This window comes from Hevea brasiliensis, unplaced genomic scaffold (genome assembly GCF_030052815.1).
Source record: "Hevea brasiliensis isolate MT/VB/25A 57/8 unplaced genomic scaffold, ASM3005281v1 Scaf5, whole genome shotgun sequence".
NCBI classification, from domain to species: domain Eukaryota; kingdom Viridiplantae; phylum Streptophyta; class Magnoliopsida; order Malpighiales; family Euphorbiaceae; genus Hevea; species Hevea brasiliensis.
The window spans coordinates 2,134,558-2,155,534 of record NW_026615028.1 but is presented as its reverse complement, the minus strand read 5'-3'; the positions used below and the strand labels follow the sequence as shown (position 1 = coordinate 2,155,534).

General features: G+C 32.8%; 3 protein-coding genes across 5 annotated transcripts; 2 read left to right on the top strand and 1 right to left on the bottom strand.

Annotated features, from left to right (window-relative positions):
- Positions 1-601: 601 nt before the first annotated feature.
- Positions 602-2,628, top strand: LOC110648772 (NAC domain-containing protein 87). Its single transcript, XM_021803110.2, has 3 exons — positions 602-984; positions 1,147-1,427; positions 1,654-2,628. The coding sequence occupies exons 1-3, from the start codon at positions 792-794 to the stop codon at positions 2,335-2,337; spliced, it is 1,158 nt and encodes a 385-aa protein (XP_021658802.2). The 5' UTR covers positions 602-791; the 3' UTR covers positions 2,338-2,628.
- A 12,028-nt stretch (positions 2,629-14,656) lies between these two features.
- On the top strand, positions 14,657-16,963 carry LOC110648779 (pentatricopeptide repeat-containing protein At1g09220, mitochondrial). The gene has a single exon (XM_021803122.2). The coding sequence runs from the start codon at positions 14,900-14,902 to the stop codon at positions 16,379-16,381; it is 1,482 nt and encodes a 493-aa protein (XP_021658814.2). The 5' UTR covers positions 14,657-14,899; the 3' UTR covers positions 16,382-16,963.
- On the bottom strand, positions 16,815-19,347 carry LOC110648778 (uncharacterized). Of its 3 annotated transcripts, XM_058142470.1 has the most exons (3): positions 18,772-19,347; positions 17,696-18,555; positions 16,815-17,152 (listed from the first exon to the last, which is right to left on the bottom strand). In XM_058142470.1, exons 1-3 carry the CDS (start codon positions 19,240-19,242, stop codon positions 16,918-16,920), a joined length of 1,566 nt encoding a protein of 521 aa, XP_057998453.1. In that variant the 5' UTR covers positions 19,243-19,347; the 3' UTR covers positions 16,815-16,917. The 3 variants fall into 3 exon arrangements, with proteins under 3 accessions (XP_057998453.1, XP_021658811.2, XP_021658813.2); XM_021803119.2 differs by having other exon boundaries at positions 17,696-19,346; XM_021803121.2 differs by lacking the exon at positions 16,815-17,152 and adding an exon at positions 17,304-17,570 and having other exon boundaries at positions 17,696-19,341.
- Positions 19,348-20,977: the final 1,630 nt, after the last annotated feature.

The window sequence follows — 20,977 nt, the reverse complement described above, 5'->3', positions numbered from 1 at the left end:
AAGGTGGAGGTTACATGTGGTAGCTAAGCTCAGCTGATGAATAAGCCAAGCCAACAGCAAGGAAAATTTGACAAATTGATGCAGATACAGCAGTAAAGTTAGCAGCTTTTTGAAACTGTTTAAAAGCAAACTTTGAACTAAGACTTGGTTAAAGAAAGCTAGCTGGTCAGCTAGTTATAACTAATTAATTAGAAACAGAGAACATATGCTATAAAATGCACAAATGGTTAGGTATTTTTAGGACTTTAAATCTTATAAATAAATATATGTGGAACAGAGCTTGCACATGGGACCATATAGCCCCTCCCACCAGCTTATAGAAAACCTTCCTTTTTATCATTTCTTTTTTCACATTCATTTTCAAACAGGTAGATGTGGCTAAGAAAACAACCCTTAAAAGACCCACAAATCAAATCAAATAAAAATAATAAAAAAATAAATTAAAAATAAAAATAGCAACTATTGAACAGAAATTTTTTATGATAAAATTTATATAATCATATTTTAAATTTATAATAAATCAAGTCTAAAGGTTTTTTTCTTTTATGAAAGTCTGAGGCTTCCTCTGTACAGCAACATAAAGACTTCCTTGCTGTCCACGGATCTTTCTTCAGCAGGCTCCTCTATTTAAGCTCTATATTCTGCCTTTGCTCTACTTTCTTAACTGTTCTCTCTTTGAAATCTCCTCCTCCATACCAGCTGCTTGCTGTTTTCTTCTTTCTTTCTTTCTTTCTTTGTGCATATATTTATAGGTTCTTGTAGAGGATTTTAAGTTGTTGGTTGATCTTGTGATGTTAATGGAAGGTGCTGTTGTGGTGAACAAAGGAGAAGATCTTATCGATCTACCTCCTGGTTTTCGGTTCCATCCCACTGATGAAGAGATCATAACTCATTATCTTACACAGAAGGTGATGAATAGCTGTTTCAGTGCATGTGCTATTGGTGAAGTTGATCTTAATAAGTGTGAACCGTGGGATTTGCCCAGTAAGTTTTATGTTTTTCGTTATAATTCTTTGCTAGCTAAGGCTCTAGCTTTGCTTTACTTCATTTTCTTTGATTTCTTGATTTGTGTTCATGATTGAATTCTGCTGGGAACTTGGTGTATCGATATAAATTAATGAATGGACTTGTTCTTGTTTTTTACAGATAAAGCAAAGATGGGAGAGAAAGAATGGTACTTCTTTTGCCAGAGAGATCGGAAGTATCCAACTGGTATGAGAACTAATCGAGCTACAGAGGCCGGCTATTGGAAGGCGACCGGAAAAGATAAGGAGATTTACAAGGGAAAAAACTGCCTTGTTGGGATGAAAAAGACCCTTGTTTTCTACAGAGGAAGAGCTCCTAAAGGAGAGAAAACCAATTGGGTCATGCATGAATATAGACTTGAAGGCAAATTCTCTTACTACAACCTTCCTAAAGCTTCAAAGGTATGCATAGCATATGCACAGAAGCCAACCAATTCCTCTTGTTCATTTTTTTTCTCAAAAAGGAAAATAACACCTGTTTATCAATCATATCTTTTATTAAAAATCATTTGCTTTTGTGTTGGTAAAGAGTTTCTTTCATGGATATCCCTTTTCCTTTGCCTTTTTTTTTCCCTGCTTTCTTGTACACGAAGGATCTAATAGACTAAAATTATGGCTTTTTGTACAGGATGAATGGGTTGTGTGTAGGGTTTTCCACAAGAGCACAGGGATTAAGAAAACTTCAATTCAAGACCTCTTAAGGGTGAACTCTTTTGGCGATGAATTCTTGGATTATTCATCACTCCCACCTCTCATGGATCCTCCTCAGTCTAGCAGGCCTGGCTCCCTCAGCTTCAACGATGAAGACGATAAATTCAAGGCAATGACATCGACATCATTTGATGGAAATTACTCTCCCCACTTGTCCACAACCATGGTTAACAATAATCAAAACTATCTTCATCAGCATCAGCTTCCAAATTCCAGCTACCAAACACCAAGTTCCATTTTTTACACTCAAATCCCAGCCTCAAACCCTCTTTTCACCTTCCAGACCAATCCAAATATGTCTAGCTACTTCCCAAACTCTAGCTTTGGTGCTAATGACCAAATCCTTTTAAGAGCACTGGCTGCAAATTCTGAAACATCTGTGCAGCAAGAGAAACACTGCAAGGTTGAACAATTTTCATCTAACCAATCTGTGGCCACCCTCTCACAAGACACTGGTCTGAGCACTGACGTGAACAACACCGCCGAGATATCATCGGTGGTGTCGAAGCAAGAAATGGGAAGCAACAAGGTGTACGATGGTCTTGAAGGTCCATCATCAGTTGGCCCCATTGGAGATTTGGAGAGCTTGTGGGATTACTAATCATGGATGGTGAATATATCCTGAGTGCTGCCTGTTCTATAAGATTCTTAGGAATATATGTGATGATTTGAAACAGTCTTCTCTCCACTAGCTAGGTAATTTGATTATAGTTAATTTTAAAAGGTTCTTGGCTTCAAAAATTAATACTTTTGTATAGATTATAGGTTAAAAATTCCATGTGTTTAAGCCTTTTTCAGATTTCATTTTTAGTGAGATACAGAGGGAAAGATACCGTGAATATATATATATAGTTCATGTACATTTATTCTTTTATATTAGTGCATTTTATTCTTTGGGGGTTTTAACTTTTAAATATTGCTTGAATCTACAGTTTTAAACACAATTCAATTCAATTTAATTCGTTCCTTTCATGTTTAATCTTCACCACCTCCATTGGTGCCAAATGCAGCGTCTTCAATCTGCACCAACCAACTGCTGCAAACATCCTAATTAATATTAATTAGGCCTTAAATTGTTTATCGATTTATGACGGAAAAATTTTACTTAGAGTATGGGTCTAAGATAAAAACATGTGAATTTTATTTATTTTATTGAATTGATGATGAATGAGTGTAATAAAAAAATTTCCCATTTATAATATACAATTTAGGAAATTCTTGAAAATTTTTGATATTTTTTTAAATTTATCCACTGGATATCCAATTCTTTGTTGTTTATACATTAAAATTGTGTGCAAGTAATATATTTTGTGATTGTTTAATCTTTTCATAGAGGAAGGCCAAATGGGTGCAAGTGCTTGTAAGAGCTACACGGGTAGCAATCCTTCTCCTATTTCTTACTATAAAAGCGATGGGATTCACAGTCTGATATTTTTATTTATCTTTGAAAAAAAATATGTAAAGACTAATTAAGATAAATATGATGAAAAAGAAATTAATTAATGAGATATTATACAGTATTAATAATAAAATTAATACAATTATTATATATAAAATAATTTTCATAATCAACTGTGAAAATATATTTATTGCACAATTAACGGCTACACAGAATAAATATTATAAATTTATTAGACAAGGGAGATATACACTAGAATTAGTAACCTCTCTCCCCAATTGAGATTAAGCATATGTACCATGAATCACGTGAATAATTCCCATAATCCACGCAGCAGATGTCATTAACAATTAATCTTAGGTTTCTTCAACAAAAGCTTTACCTGTGTCCAACGAAACTAAATAATTAGCTAGTATTACATGTACACACGGCTTGCTTTACATAATTTGTGCATACACACGTTTAAATTCTTGTCCAAGCAAACTGAACTCAACCCAGATTCCCTTTTTCGGCTGCTGAAAGTGGGTAATCAAGATCCCTTAAAGCAAGTCCTCTTTTCATCATCATCTGATCTGAGAGAGAGAGAACAGAAAACAGAAAGAAAATTTTAAAAAAGCACATATATGAGATGTGCAGAGAATGAGTTAAATTAAGAGTGGAATCGGTTATTGTAAGAGAAGAAAGGTAATGGTAGATAGCCAAGTATAATCTGATATGGAAAATTCTAAAGTGTAACGATTATCTTACTTTCTATTCAAAGCAAAGTCTTTTTTGGGTTTGGCCAAAGACTTGCAGGGAAGTTCACCGTCCTTTTTGGTTACTTGATCCATGTGTTTTTCCACTGAAAGGGAATTAAATAGCAAGTTTTTTAATTCTAAGTAATTGCTACGGAAGCAACAGAAGAAAGAGAGTGGGCATTTCATTATTTCAATCAAGAAAAAGAAAAAAGAAAAACCCTTATTTGTTGCATGAAAACATGGATACACCAACCAATCAAGATTCTACACCGCCTTTTCTCCCATCGCTGTCGCCTGAGAAAATAAACATATAGATGCTGCAACTTCTAGCTAGCTAATGACCTTCCCCTTTAGCTAAGAACAGGCTAGATTTTTAGAGACCGTAAATGCATCAATTAGGACTAGTTTAATTGAAATTTTTTTTTCCTATATTCACCATCCGCTTAAGACATTGACTCATATATTTAATATACGGGTCCCACTATAAATTTTATATTTTGTATCTATAATGAACCGAGTTTAAGAAAAAAAATCTAACTTAATAGGTAGAAAATAAGAGATATTATTGAATAATGATACAAATGGAGAATGAGGAAAATTCTTGAAGCATCTGTGAGGTGTTATATATGGATGATATAGTTAGTATCGATGATGATGATGAAAATAATTTTGTTGAAGCTAGCAAGCATATGGTGTATACATGGATTTATAACCTTGTGATTGTGATGGTGAAGATTATTAATTATCCAGAAGGAGCCATCTAAGGAAATGTTGGGAAATCACACACAAGGTTGACTTTTTAATTTCATCAATCTTTTAACCTCATCTCCTATCACCTGCCTTGACAAAGAGTTTCTATCATTTTTCATGTTAAGTATAGTTTAGGTAAATTTCATATGTCACTGAAAGCATTATATACTCTATATATTATTGCATTATCAATAATTCCTATTTCTTCTAGAATCATATGTATATAGGGTGGTTGAGCATTTTATGTTTAGTTTAAATTAAATTATTAAATTGGATTATTCGCTGATATGATTTTTTTTTTTAATAGAATAATTGGATGAATGAAGATTTAAACCTGACTCTATCAACTGAATAATATATATATATATATATATAAAAGACAAAAGAAAGAAAGAAACCGACATTGAGGAGAAAGTTATGAGAAGTTTCCAAAGGAAACAGCAGTTGTCCCATGAAAATATCCATGGTTGGCATCACATAGAAAATACAAAGTTGAAAAGTTTCATGTGAATGTACAGCTTTCGATCGATGTTTGCATATATGAAACTTCCTAATTAGTGCAGTGTGCTTCTCTTCCTTAGTTACAATCACACATGCACGTGGACGTAGTTTTTACCAAGTCCTATTCCTTGTCTGCTGCTTCTTCACGCTACCAAATATTCACAACCTTAATGTTTATAATTATTGATATAAAAGACCAATAAACTGATTTGGACAAAGTTTGCCCATTCGAACTCAGATTCGTACACCCAAAGGATCTGAGTTCGGAGGTGATCTCTAAAAGCGTTCCGACCTGTTTGGCGAGATCAGATAGAACAGAGAGATCGACACTCCCATCTAGTTCGGACCAAATAAAGATTACGCCACTAATCACACATAATTCCTAGCATAATTTTAATATAATTATCGTTGTAACTTAAATGAAGAATTGGCAAAGATCTAGCCAAGATTTTATATAATTACTATCCCAATCACTATATAAACAAGGTAAGGCTTTAGAAACAAATATGCAAACAAAACACACTCACTTCAATTATATTGAAACACTCAATTCATAATTTATTTACTGATTTGAGCATTGAAGTGGTTGTCAATCACCACTGGCTCTCACTTATTCATTGACTTTCAAGAGACTCTCAATTCTGTCAGATCCAACATTTAGGAAACCCACGACAGCATCAATTACCAGCAAGGATGACTTTAAAAGCTAACTTAATTTACTTATGAATCGATTTAATGATTTGTATTACAATAAGAAAAGTGAATTTATTAAAGGCAGGTTAAATAATTAAATCTTATGCTTAGCCTGACTTAGCATAATATCTAAATGTATATCACTTATTTGATATTTGATGGATTCAGGTTCGAGTTTTCACTTCTTCAATTTCTCTATTAAAAAAAAAAATAATTAAACTTTATATCTTGCTTCTTTCTCACTTAACTTAAACATGATTTGATCTTATTTAAAACTAAAGTTAGATAGATCAAAATTAAAATCAGAATTGATCAATAGTTTAACTAAATTGAATTCCTATAAGACTGGGCTCTGTTTAAGAGAGTAATATGTAAAAGAACTAAGAAATTTTGGAATAAGAATTCTTATCTTTATTGCCTCAAAAATCAAAGATATATATAAAAAATTACAGCTAACAAATAGGTTCCTAATCAAACTAAACTACCAAAATTGTATCAGAATCATACAACAAAAGGTATGAATAGATATGCACACAAAAATTCCTAAACAAATGCCATAAATAAATGCAAAATAAGTGGCTTTCAATACCCTCTCAAGTTGGAGCATGGAGATCTCGAATGCCCAACTTGCGAAGAAGAAAGTCAAACTGATCCTTTCCCAACGCCTTTGTGAAGATATCCGCAGGTTGCATTGAACTACGTGGATAATCTGTTTGAATGTTACCATTTAATATCTCATCACGGATAAAATAACAGTCCACTTCAATATGCTTGGTACGTTCATGATAGACAGGATTAGTAGCTATATGCAGAGCTGCCTGACTATCACAATACAAATTCATAGGTTCAGTATACGCCACACCAAGAGAATTCAATAATCCTTTCAACCATTTAAGTTCACAAGTTGTAGTACTCATAGACCGATATTCAGATGAGCGAGACTTTTAGTCTTCCACGAGATAGGGAATTCACCCAAAGAACAAAATAAAAAGACCGTCTCATAAAAAGCCTAATCGTAATCACACAATTTGAGATCACAATTGGCATGCAGTATAGATTTCCTTTCAAATAATGCACAAATCTAACCTCCCAATGAGCTTTTTCTTATTGCATGAAAGCAAGAATATGCACACAATAAGACAACTCAGTTATTATTAGATAAATAAGCACGTCATCACTCTTGGTAAGGGCTGATTTTGTTCAAGAGGAGTTTTAATCCAACTTAAATTACATCCAACGGATACTTACGTTGACACAAGAAAATACCATTCGAGTTTCTGGCTACTTCAATCCCTAAGAAAAATTTCAGCTTCCCCAAGTCTTTCATATGAAAACAACGACTCAAATAGTTCTTGAATTTTTGTATAGCGAAAACATCATTGCTAGAGATAATAAGGTCATCCACATAAATAAGCACATTCAATTGAACAGTCCCAGCTCGAAAAGTGAACAAAGAGTAATCTGAATATGATTGCTGAAATCCATAAGCTTTCAGAGATGCAGCCAATTTCGCAAACCAACATCTAGGTGCTTGCCGCAAACCGTATAGAGATTTTCGGAGTTTACAAAACTTCCCTGGTGATTGAGAAGTAAATCCAGGCGGCATCTTTATATAAACCTCTTCCTCCAAATCACCGTGTAAGAAAGCATTTTGGACATCCATCTGATGGAGTTTCCAATTCTTTGTAGCCGCAACGGCAAGAAAGGTGCGCACAATAACCATTTTTGCTGTAGGAGCAAAAGTCTCCTGATAATCAATGCCTTCAACTTGATTATTTCCCAATATCACTAACCGCGCCTTGTATCGTTCAATACTTCCATCAGAATTATATTTAATTTTGTATACCCACTTGCTCCCTATTGCTTTCTTCCCAAATGGCAGATTTTCAACTGTCCATGTACCATTATCCTCCAAAGCTTGTATTTCTTTTCTCATAGCCGCTCTCCACCGTTCATCCTTAACTGCTTCTGCATAAGAGCTTGGTTCATGTCCTATAGTAATGGCTGCCAAAAAACATCGGTGTTGTGCAGAGAATTTATCATAACCCACATAATGTGCTATAGAGTAAGGTGTACTTGAGGAATCAGATTGGGAAGGTGAGCATACTGAGGGGCTTTTTTTGATGGCATTTGTCACATAATCCTTCAAACGAACGCTAGGTTGCTTGGCCCTTTGTCCCCTACCTAGTTGCTCTTCAACAACTTCACCTCTATCCACTCCCTCACTATTTTCATGGATCAATTCTTCGGTTTCAGGATTCACCTCACTTTCTCTACCCACACTTTCATCGTGCTCCTTTCTCAAGTTGTTCTCTAAACCATCAACTTCATCACCTAACTCCTCAACTCCATTTTTAATGAGTTCATCACCCATTGTTTTCTCATTTGCATATGGAAATTCTGTTTCAGCGAATACCACGTCTTTTGATACAAAGTATTCTTTAGTTTCCAAATCATACAATCTTCATCCCTTCTTTTCAAATGGATACCCAACAAAAACACACCTACGACTTCTACTATCAAATTTATCTTTATCCTGATTCAGACTATGCGCATAGCACAAACAATCGAAAACCCGAACGTGTTTGTAAGAAGGTACTTTCCCAAAGAGCATCTCATATGGGGTTTTACCATTTAATAACATAGATGGAGTCCTATTAATCAAATGCCCGGCTGCAAGTACACATTCTCTCCAAAATTCTATGGGTAAATTTGCTTGGAAATGTAAGGCTCTTACCACATTAAGAATATGGTGATGTTTTCTTTCCACTCGGCCATTTTGTTGAGGTATTCCTACACAGGAAGTCTGATGCAACATCCCTTGTTCATCAAAATATTCTTTCAAGCACATAAATTCACTTCCATTATCACTTCTGACAATTTTCACATTTTTTTCAAATTGGCGTTTAACCATCATAACAAATTTCTTAAGAACACAAGCTACTTCTTGTTTTCCATTCAGCAAATATATCCAAATAGTACAAGAATAATCATCAACAATTGTTAAGAAGTAAATTGCTCCACAAGAAGTTGGGACCCTATAAGGTCCCCACAAATCACAATGTATCAATTTAAAACAACCATCAGCTTTATTATCACTAGAAAAGAAAATCTCTCTTGTCTGCTTTGCTCTAAAACAAACTTCACAAGTTTTATTAGTTTTCCTAATTATGCTACCAGCTTCTGAAATTAACTCTACCACCTTACAAGAAGGATGACCCATTCTCTTATGCCAAAGCTCAAAAGACCTCACATCAATTACCTTGCAAGCATGTACCGATGTCACTCCCTTGAGAAAGTACAGCCCCTCGCATTGCTCACTCGCTCCAATCAGGTTCCTCGAATTTAGGTCATGTATAGCACAAATTTTGTTAGTGAGTTGAATAACCAAATTTGAATCATTAAGTAGTTGTGATACAAAGATCAGATTGCAATTCAAATTTAGCACATAAAGGACTCGTTGCAATTTCAAGTCTCCTCCAAGCAACACAATTCCTTCTTTCACCGCCAAGGTCTTTTCTCCATTAGGTAACCCGACTGAGCATGGCACAATGTCACGCAATTCACTAAAAAATGCTAACGTTCCTGTCATATGATGGGAAGCTCCTGTGTCAATAATCTAAGGAAATATCCTCTGCGTACCTGTCAGCCTCTCATTGCTACCATTCTGACAAGAATTCAACATGCCTTTCATTTAATCCACTAAGACCCTTTCGATCTGAATCTGTCACAATTCCATGCCCACCATCAACTCCAGTTGCTTGTGTGGCATTGGCACAAGCAACTCCTCCCTTGCTACGTCCTGCTCCATTGCCATGCTTTTGACCACCTCCTCGTCCAGCAGAAGTTCCACGTGGTCTATTACCCCACCATTCTGGATAACCTATTAGCTGGAAACAACTTTCAGCATCATGTCCCTCTCGGTTGCAATTAGAATAAATTGAGGATTTGTCTTTATCCCCCCCTGAATTTCGACTTCCTGCTCGAATTGCTAAACTTATAGGATTGCCTCTTTCTTCCTTGGTTTGTGTCATAGTTAACAACCATAGCATAGGCACGATTCAAATTGGGCAAGGGTTCCTCAAAATATTAGAGCGATCCTTCTTCATCCAAGCCCATCAAAAAGATGAACTCTCTCTTCTTCACACTTTCTTTCCAATTCAATGGTAAGATTGCATTACACACTAGTATCGATCATAGTTGTTTATTTCATCCCATAACATTTTGAGTCTTCGAAATAGGACACGATCGGTTGACCTTCCCGCCTACAATTTTGATCTCGATTCGTGGACCATTCCCAATCGAGAACCTCTGTTTAATATCCTCTCATAGATCCTTTACGTTCTCCATGTGAGAGATAGTCGAGTGAAGCGTCAGTTCAATGGTGTTAAACACCTAAGAAACCAGCATAGAGTTAACACCAATCTTGAGTTGAGTCATCATCCATCAATAAAACCATATTTCTTTTTGGCCCGCAATGCAGTCCGCATAGCTTGCACCCATTCTTCGTAATTCTCGCCCTTCAATTGAACTTGGGTAATCAAGTTACCTGGGTTGTCATTCGAATTTAGTGTGTAAGAACTAGAAGTTTTCTTCCCTGATCCAGAACTCTCATTTTTCTTTTCATCAGCCATGGCTCTGATACCATGTAAAAGAACTAAGAAATTTTGGAATAAGAATTCTGATCTTTATTGCCTCAGAAATCAAAGATATATATAAAAAATTACAGCTAACAAATAGGTTCCTAATCAAGCTAAACTATAAAAATTGTATCAGAATCGTACAACAAAAGATAAGAACAGATATGCACACAAAAATTTTTAAATAAATGCCTAAATAAATATAAAATAGGTGGCAGCTAACAGCTGCCTTTCTAATATAATAAATTATGAATAGAACCAAAATTACTAATTTAATTTATTGATTTAGTTCAAACAAAAAAAATGTTTAAAATGATACTTAAAAGACATATAAGCTTATAATTTAATTAATTGAAATTACCTTCAAATTGAATTAAAATTAGATTGAGACTATTTAGAATTGAAATTATAAGAACCAAACCAATAAAATTTTGATCTCGATTTAATTTAAAAGACAAATTAAAATACAGATTCTAATCTGAAATCAAATCGAAATCCGCCCGCGTCAGCCTCTAACTGAACCTATCAAAACATTGTTGTGGACTTCTGGTCAACAATAACCGCGTTGATTACGTGGATTAGATTAGCTGAATAGGTGGTCGGTGACATGGCAAATGGGGACCACCATGATCCTAACTCTATTCAACTACAGCATCCGTGACCTTTTTTCTTTTATTAAATATTTAAATACTGTTAACAAAGCTAAATTAAAATCAAACGTCAGTAGACGCGTGAGATGGTTGGAGTTAATTATTAAAAAATATAAATAATGTCTATATTAAATATTATAATTAATTTAAAAAATAAATTATTATAAAGAAAAAAATAAATAATTATTAGTAAATATAATTATAAAACCCTTTATACTGCATAAAATTCATGATTCCAATTTCAAATTAATTTTAAATATTTAACATTATATTTGAACTTTACACATGGAAAGGTCTATTAGACATCAGTAAGCTATATCTAGTAGCTATTGAAAAACCATGCCTCTAAATAGAAAGTGATTGGCCAGCCAATAGTAAAAAAAGACAATATTGAATTTAAGCCATTCCAACTTTTTTTTCCCTCTACTTTGAAATTTTTTTATATTAAAATATATATTTTTAAAATAAAACCCATTTAAAAATTTATATTTTTTTAGCAAAAGCTTATCAATTATTATAATGATCATTATTAAAAAAGATTTGGTATTTTGTGGAAAAATGTGTTAGTTTTAAAAAAAATTAAAAAAAAATAAAAACAAAGTCTTGTTTTTTAATTTTTTAAAAGTCTTGTTTTTTAATTTTTTAAAATTTAATTAAATTTGAAAACTTCATTTTCTTTACAACACAAAAGTCTTGTTTTTTAAAAATTATAATTTAAGTTTTTATAGTTAAAATTATAAATATTTATTTACAATATTAAAAATTAATTATATTATTGTAAAATTGATAATATGTATTAAAAAATTTTAAGAATAAAATAAGTTTTTAAATATACTTTATAATAATAAATAATTTTACTTAATTTTTCAATTAAAAAATTAATATTATTACAAGAAATATATTTTTATATTTTATTTTAAAAAAATAATTTTTTTACAGAAGCTGACGCCATCTTGATGGTTTTGGCAGGGGTAGAATTGCCACGTCGAAACCATATCGTCCTCGGTGACGGTGACGTTTTAGTCTCCTATTCTCCGTAATGCGACCCTTTCCTAATGCAAACACGGGGAGCGAAGTGCTTTCTCTTTGCACCCCAATATTCTTCCATCAATTTGACGCTTGAACAAAAAAAAAAAAAACAAAAATTAAAAAAATAATATTATTATTAATATCACATCTTAATCAAATAAATAATACTTACTTTGCACGTAATTAATAATTATTATATCATTGTCTATTTATAAAAATTATTTTTTTAATCAAATATTTCCTACACCTATTTAATTATTTATTCATTTGGATTCGTAATTATTTTTTTAATAATATTTTCTCTAATGATTAATTTTAAATTTTCTTCTTAAGCATGATGGGCTTTACCATCCGACTATAAATGAATCTTTTTGAATGGGTCAATTAAATAGGGATGCCTCAGCTTAAAAATTTCCATCCCAAAATTAATTTTAAATTATTAAATAAAAAATTTCATTTAATTCAAGTTATTTTAATATAAAAATATTATTGAAATTTTAAATTCTATTTATAAATAAAATAATACTGAAAATTACATTTCATTTTTATTTTTAATTTGTATGTAAACCAAATTTGACATTAGGGTTATGGGTAATTATGTTGAGTAATTAAGCTAGTAGCTTAATAATTAAGCGCTTGTACATTATAAATTAAAACCTTCCAACCCCTTTTTCCTCTATAAAAATTTTGAAATATCAAAAAGAATTATATTTATATTTATATTTATGGCTTCTTATAAAAAAAATTAATTGAATTTTTACACAATAATATTTAATTTATATTTTTTAAAACAAATTCTTTATTTAAATTAAAAAAATTAAATTAACTAAATTTTAATAAAACTATAGTTTCCAAATAGAGAATATATATATATATATATTAATTATGTTATATCAAGGTAGGTTAAATAATCATACCAATTTCAATACCAATATCATAATAATCTTTACAATGGTATGATTAAATGATAATCTTAGAAATGTCATTATCTCAATGTGTTTAAGATCATTATGTATAATTAATCAATTACCTTGATTAATGATTGAAAGACGCGTGGAGCCACCATATATATATATATATATATATATATATATATATATATATATATATTATGATGAAATGTGAAAAAGAATGAGTATGAAATCTACTTTTAAAGGAATTGAAAGTCATTATTCAAGATTCAAGACCAATTTAATTTTCATAGAAAGCTTCCTTCAAAATCAAGATCAAGAATTTTATTCAAAATCCATGCCCATCTTCTTTTTTCTTGACAAGGATTGATGGCCTAATTTTTCTTTTAGCTTTTTCAATGGAGTTTTTCCCATCAATATTATTTAGGTGAACTATAAAGTGAATAATAAAACTCAGCCTCACTTAATTCAATAACTAAAGATATATTATTTATTTGATATAATCAATTTCAAATATCTACTCTCTATTTCTCAATTCCCTACTTATATATATATATCATCTAATATAAGTTTTGTCTAATATAAGTTTAATCACTGTTAAATAAAATATTTTTATTAAGATTTATATAAAATTAATTAAAAAATATATAATAAATATATAATTTTTAAATATAAATATTTAATTTAATAATTGTTAAACTAAACTCAAATTTTATATTAAGAATAATAAAAAAAGTGAATCACAAAGGCTATGGAAAAGTTACCACTATATTTAATCTTATCCTTGTTATATATCATAGATATATGTTGATTTGACATTTCTTGTATTCCATCTGAATTTATATAAAAAAATAAGTGAAATTTTATATAATTCATATTAGATTTAATTTTAAATTTAGACATAGTAATCTGAAATTATTTGAAATAATTTTTTTGTTAAAAATTAAAAATGTTAAAAAAATACACAACCCATTCAAAAACTCAAAATTTATTACAAAATTTCAAATAATTGTAGAAATTATTCAAAATTTCAAAATAATTACAAAAATATACAAAGAATTTTAATAATTTAAAAAAGGAAAACCAAAATTTAAAAATATATATTATAAAATAATAAAAATTAAGGCTTAATTTATTTCATAGAAAAATAATTTTTACATTTTTTAGCGTTTGAAGCATTTAGAAGAATTAATTAATGAAAAATATTATTCTAATAAAAAAATCAAGTTATTTAAAAAAAAAAAGCTATTATATATTTTTTAAATTTTGATAATTTTATGAAAATATTTATACATAAAAAAAATATATATTATTAATTTAATATTATAATCAAATAATGAAAAAATATTTTTATAAAAAAAACATTTTCTATGAAAAATATTTTTTATATATAAATTTTTTTTTTCTGTAAAATAAATAGGGCCTAAAACGAGTCAAATTTAGTACTCAACTTGATTTTATATATATGAAATTGAAAATTAAAAAAAAATCCACTTAATAATTATGCATTAGCAATGGTTAATAATGTTTATTTTTAGCAATATTATTTGTGACAAATTAATTGAAAATAAAATCGCTTGTTGAAAAAGAAGCGAAGCATTATTTCTATCACATTTCATCTCTGATTGGGCCAAGCAGTGTGGGCCGGAGTTGGGTCCTTCAAATGTAAACCCACGTCCCCACACGACCGGCGGTGTCACAAGAAATTGTTCTCCGGCGCAAAAGAGGCAAGAGGGTCTCGGAGGCTGTCTTCTTAATTTCTGCTGTTAACAGATACATAATGATTTGTAGGATCAAGAGTTGGGTTTTGATCAAACAAAAATGCCTGGTAATAATCTGAGGCTACGTTGAGGATGAAAGGACTTAGCTTTCTCCACTTGACAACAGCAACTAACTCTCTGTTTCCAAATTCTCAGAGGGTGTTTTCCACGATTAAACTACTACAACAAGAAGAAAAAGCAAAACACTTGCTCTCTCTATTACTCAAAAACCCAACAATTCACCACACCACCCAACAAATCCACTCTCAGTTACTCACCACGGGCTTACTTAACCACTCAATGCTTCTCTTCAACACTTTGCTCAGATGCTATTCTCTCAGTGATTTCCCTCAGTTATCTTTCCTTCTCTACCACCAACTCCAACAAGCCTACTTCCACTCCCCTTCTTTATCACCCCCTTCATTTGATAGCTTTGCCTATACATTCCTTGTAAATGCAAGCACCAATCTTTCTTGTCTGGGTATAGGAAGACAGTTTCAGAGTCTTATACTTAAAGTGGGTTTTCAGTTTCATGTTTATGTACAAACTGCACTCGTTAATTTGTACTCTGCTAGTGGGGTTTTAGGTGATGCTCTGCTTGCGTTCGATGAAATGCCTCATAGGAATGCAGTTACGTGGAATGTGATGATTACTGGGTTGGTTAAGTGGGGTGAGATTGAATTTGCTTGTGCTCTTTTTGATGAGATGCCGGAGAAAAATGTTGTATCGTGGACTGGGATTATTGATGGGTATGTAAGGATGAATAGGTACAGTGAAGGTTTAGCTTTGTTTCGAAGAATGGTTGTCGCTGAGGATATCAAACCAAGTGAGATAACTGTTCTTGCAATTCTACCAGCCATTTCAAACATGGGAGAATTGAAAAATTGTCGATTGATCCATGGTTATGGAGAAAAAAAGGGATTTAATGCGTCTGATATACGTGTCACTAATTCGATTATAGATACTTATGCAAAATGTGGTTGCATAACGAGTGCGTTGAGATTTTTTGAGGAGATTTCTGTAGAGAGGAAAAACTTGGTATCATGGACGTCAATCATTTCTGGGCTTGCAATGTATGGGATGGGAAAGGAAGCAGTGGAAAGTTTCGAGGGGATGGAGAAAACAGGTTTGAAGCCTAATCGAGTGACGTTCTTGAGTGTTTTGAATGCCTGTAGTCATGGAGGATTGGTTGAAGAGGGGCTCAAGTTTTTCCAAAAGATGGTGAATGAGTATTGCATTGCGCCTGATATTAAGCATTACGGGTGTTTAGTAGACATGATGGGCAGGACAGGCAGGTTAGAAGAAGCAGAGAAATTGGCTTTGGGAATTCCTAGTGAAATTGTTAATGTTGTGATCTGGAGGACTCTTTTAGGTGCATGTAGCTTTCATGGTAATATCGAGATGGGTGAGAGGGTGACGAGGAAGATAATGGAGATTGAGAGAGGATATGGAGGAGATTATGTCCTCATGTATAACATATTTGCTTGTGTTGGGAGGTTCGAGGATGCTGAAAGGTTGAGAAGATTGATGGATGAGAGAAATGCCTTAAAAGTTCCTGGACATAGTTTGGTCTGACCAATTTGCAATGATGGGTCAGATAGCTCTAGACAGATATTGTCTTTTGCCTTACAACTTCTGAAGCCAAGTAAAAGACAGTGGCTCATGAATGTCAAGACCACATAGATCATTATAGAGATGCTACTGGAGTTGCTTCTAATATCTTTGGGCATCTAACACCCATTTATCGGCATCTGGTTGAAATGATGCCAGGAAATGGATATGGCTTACATGAGAGGGGATGGCACAGGCACCTGGCTGTTAACCAATGACTAACTACTATTATCTTTTCAGTATGCCCATCTCTATTCAAGTATGTAAGCAGGTGATGGACGTTTTGCCTTTGTTGATCCATATCATCAAATGCTCCTCATGTTTCTTTCAAATGATGCAGACACACGTAGCAAACAGAAACCAAAGAATATGATCTGGAAGCAAATCAAGCATCACATAGTTGAATTCAGACAAAATTTTGAATTGTGCATACCTGACATTGTAAAACAATGGAGACAAGATAATCTTGAGGAATCACGTTTTCATTCTGTTTAATAAATTTATTTCTTTATTATACAAAAATTTCTCAGTTTTAGTTTCCTGGCCTGGTATTCTTGCAGCCATGCATAAGCTTCAATTGCATTTGCATATTTCTGTTTATGGTTTGTTTCATAGCTGTTGATATGCATTTCATGCGTTCTTCTCATTTGCAATTTCGCACGACTTGTTTCTGAAGCCAGAGGAGCACGGATAAAATGAATTGCAGGGAATAATCGTAGGGTTTGGAAACTAGATCTGAAAATCAATGTTTGGAGGTTAATGTCATATCATGGGCATTCAATTAGATAAGTTGATTATTGACATATAAATTGTGCTTTTTCATGATATTTAAAAAAAGAATGTTTAAAATCAAAACATTAATTTGGCAATACCATTTGCACCATACTTCTGCCTAAGTTCAATTGTATGAAGAACTTGAAAATCGATCTATTTTATGAATTAACCTGGTAACAAATGCTTCAAGAAATCCTAAAGTCAAAAAATGAGAGGCGCAGACAAGTCATTAGATGCTGCTTATGTGGGTGAATTGTCAGTGATGATCTATGAAAAGGAAATTCTACTGCTGCTAAACTTCTAATGCCAAATCCCCAAAGTAACAGCTATGACAAAAAGTAGCAGAAGTGTGGTATCTCCTCCTGGCAGAATGGATGACCTGAAAAGCCAGATCGTGTCTTTGAATTATCTCTTTACGATGTTCAAAAAGGAAAAAAATCAGAAATCTGACAAACATTACTGCATGCATTAGCAAACAACTGAACTTGAGATTCTTGGCAATACCTGAGCTTTTTCCTGGATTGTTGTACATATGCCATTACAGGAGGAAGTATGCCAAACAGGAAACAATTTGCATAAACTCCTGCAAAATCAAGGGCTTTTGAAAAGGTTGAGCGAAAGAAAGATCCTATGAGAATAGGAACACTGAGAACCAGCATTGTTACAAACGTTTGATGAAATGAATTAGACTTGGCTATCCTAGATGGCAGTTTAAGTTTATCTTCTGAGGCAGCAAAATGCTTTGATCCATCAAATAAAGCTCTCCCTGAATTTCCACTATAATGTCGACCAGAAAAAATTACTAATCCAACTCTTCCAGTCCCATCCCCATTCAAAAGCATTTGAGATTGAGAGCTAAATTGTTCTGCAGAATTGATTTTCATAAATACCAAATCCAGGGTATCAAGAAGCTGTTTCGGAAAGCTAACAGCATAGCCTATCAAGCTAGTTGCCAGAGCAGAAAATGCAAATCCCTGGACAGCAGATAAAGCAGAAGGATTGACAGAAAGCAAGAGGGAGATAGGGTCATTGGAGGAGGCAGCAGTATTAGCCCCAGAAAGCCCCAAAACAATCAAATTCCATGATAAAACCATGATCAATGGAACAACCCCACCAATCAACACTGCTTTTCTAGCCTCAGATACAGTGTTCCCAGCAATCTTACAAATAAAAGGGGTGATAACGTGGAATCCCAATGTGAGCACAGTAACAGGTATAGCAGGCAAGATTGATGAAATACTCCATGAGGATTTAGCAAGGGAGCCCAATACATTTGTTCTAGCCACAGAAAGACCAATACCAACTAGCGCAGTTATGGATAAAAGCATGAGCAAGCAGAAAACCCGGTTTGCAGTATCAATGACCTTGAATGGAAAGAATGTAATCACAATCCCAACAGCAAGTGGAAACAATGCATAAGCCAATAAAAAATTCATACATGGAAACCACTGAGATACTATTGCACCAATACCTGAAACACAGGCTACTAACAAAGAAAAACTCAAGCTGGCGTAAACCACAGCCACAAAAGCACCAAAATGACTCCCTAATGCTTTAGTTGCAAGGGCAGTAAAGCTCACCTCTGAAACCCCATCTTCCTGCATAGCAGCGAAGCTGAGCTCAGCAACAAGAATAATGGAAGAGATTACATAAACCCAGCAAAGAAAAATAGCAACAATTGATGGACATGAGCCCGATCTAATAGTTGCAGCAGGCAAACCCAGCATTCCAGGCCCAACTGCAGTTCCAATAACCAAACTTACAGCACCCCAGAAGTTCTTTTGAGGTTCTTGTTGGGTTTCTTGAGTTTGATTGTTTCTGATAAATTTGTCAGTGCTGAATTGATTAGCATGAATAATAATGGGAACTGAAGTAGAATCTTGTTGAGAGCACCTTGGAATAAGATTGAGGGGGATTTTGACAGAGGAAGTGAGCTTGTTGGTAGGTGTAATGTGAGAAAAGGGGAATCTGGGTTGGGTGATGTAGGGTGAAAGACTGAATCTTGAATGTGCAATTGAATTGGGTTTGGTTAAACAGTAGGAAAGATGCATTTTTGGGTAGATCGACGATCCTTTGGAATCTCAGAAATCAGAATCTCTTTCCAGTTCAACGGGAGAACTGTCGAAAAAAAGATAATTACACTCCCTTTTGTTTTGTAAGGGCTTTCAGTGGCCCATTCTTGGCCTACCAGTGTATATTATTACCTATTTTTAATCCAAAATTTACAAATTTTTTCGACATCTAATTTTGATTTTGTTAGTATTTTTTTTTTCATTTGGTAAATTCATGATGCTTATTTGGTATATTACAAATAATCTTTTGGATTATAAGTTGAGGCACATAATTACTAAATTATTAATTAGTGAAATTATAAGGCTGAAATTAAAAAAAAAAAATGATTCTGTTCCCGAGAGATAATTTAGAATTTTTTGACTCTTTTTTTTTATTTATATTTAATTAAAATTTGAATTTTGATATTTAATAAATTTAAAAGGTGATTGATTGCATACTCTGTAAATATACGAGTCGTTCAAGTAATAAAGAATATCATCCCACACAGATTTGTTGTTTGAGTACCAAACTATAAAAGTTATGATTATTTGGGATATCAATAATTTGTGTCAAAAACAGAGTAAGAGATGCAATAAATTAAATTGAGAAAAATAAGAAAATTATAATGAATTAAGCAAGTAAAATTCTAAGCACTATACTAATTTATTAAATTTTAGCAAGTAACAAAAGATTTAGTTAATTAATGGCAAAAATTGATTCCAGAGTTGAGGTTAATGAAGTAAATTTCATTGAGATTTGGATAGGCAAAGCCAAGATTAAGGGAAATACAAGTTTGAAGGAAATTGATTCTGATTTCCTTTAATTTCTCTTTCAAGCAAACTAAAGAGTGTTTTAAAAGAAACTAAACCCTATTCTCATGCGATGTTTAATTACCCAAAACTCTTTAAGCATTTTAATCAACTTGAAATTTCTCTTAACCCACTAGTTTATTTCTAACACTAGGTGATTAAGTTCATTATCTTGATTATCTATCATAGATTTTCACCTCTCGGTCCTTCAATCTAAGATTAAGAACAAAACCCAAAGGGTATCAACAATGAGTATATAAATAAGCACACAAGATAAGAATCAAAGCTTATATATACTAAAATCTGATTAAAATCAGTCCAAATCCACAAATAAAACTTAAATTATTACACCCAACTCTGAAATCTTAAGTATCTACTCACTCATGCTTGTATTTACAAATAGAAAATATGAAATAGAGCAAGAAAATATGAAAATAAAACTAAAAATAAAAGAACCCAGAAGAAGAAGATCTAAATTTCTGAAAATGGAAGCCGGAAAATGTCACTCTGCAGGTATTCTTCCTCCTAGAAATGGCTTGATTCCCTCTTTCCTTTGTCTTTTGATTTTTCTCTCTATTTCTCTTTATGGTAAAAATGAGAATATGATGCTTAAATATCTCTCAAGGTTTACCCTAAACATGGTCTCTAAAGGGATAAAGACAAAATGTGTAAAAGGTGTGAAAAGAAAAAATTTTTCCATGTCAGCAAATCTGCCAGCGCCATCCCACATGCCTCATGTTGATTTAAGTTGTTTTCCACATGCCTCATGTTGATTCGGAGGAGGAACCTTTAGATTCTGCATGACCAGCTACACGGGGCATGTGGTAGTCCCAGAAACTTTCGACGTGTTTTGTTCCGAAATCTCTGTTTACACGATCCAGTGTGAATTTACATGCCTCATATGGATTCCTGCTAGTTAACTCTT

Coding starts and splice junctions, on each gene's coding strand:
- LOC110648772 (XM_021803110.2), top strand. CDS start 792: ATGTTAATGGAAGGTGCTGTTGTGGTGAACAAAGGAGAAGATCTTATC. Junction 985..1,146: donor TGAACCGTGGGATTTGCCCA/GTAAGTTTTATG, acceptor TGTTTTTTACAG/ATAAAGCAAAGATGGGAGAG. Junction 1,428..1,653: donor ACCTTCCTAAAGCTTCAAAG/GTATGCATAGCA, acceptor CTTTTTGTACAG/GATGAATGGGTTGTGTGTAG.
- LOC110648779 (XM_021803122.2), top strand. CDS start 14,900: ATGAAAGGACTTAGCTTTCTCCACTTGACAACAGCAACTAACTCTCTG.
- LOC110648778 (XM_021803119.2), bottom strand. CDS start 19,242: ATGCATCTTTCCTACTGTTTAACCAAACCCAATTCAATTGCACATTCA. Junction 17,153..17,695: donor CAATCCAGGAAAAAGCTCAG/GTATTGCCAAGA, acceptor ATTGATTTTCAG/ATCTAGTTTCCAAACCCTAC.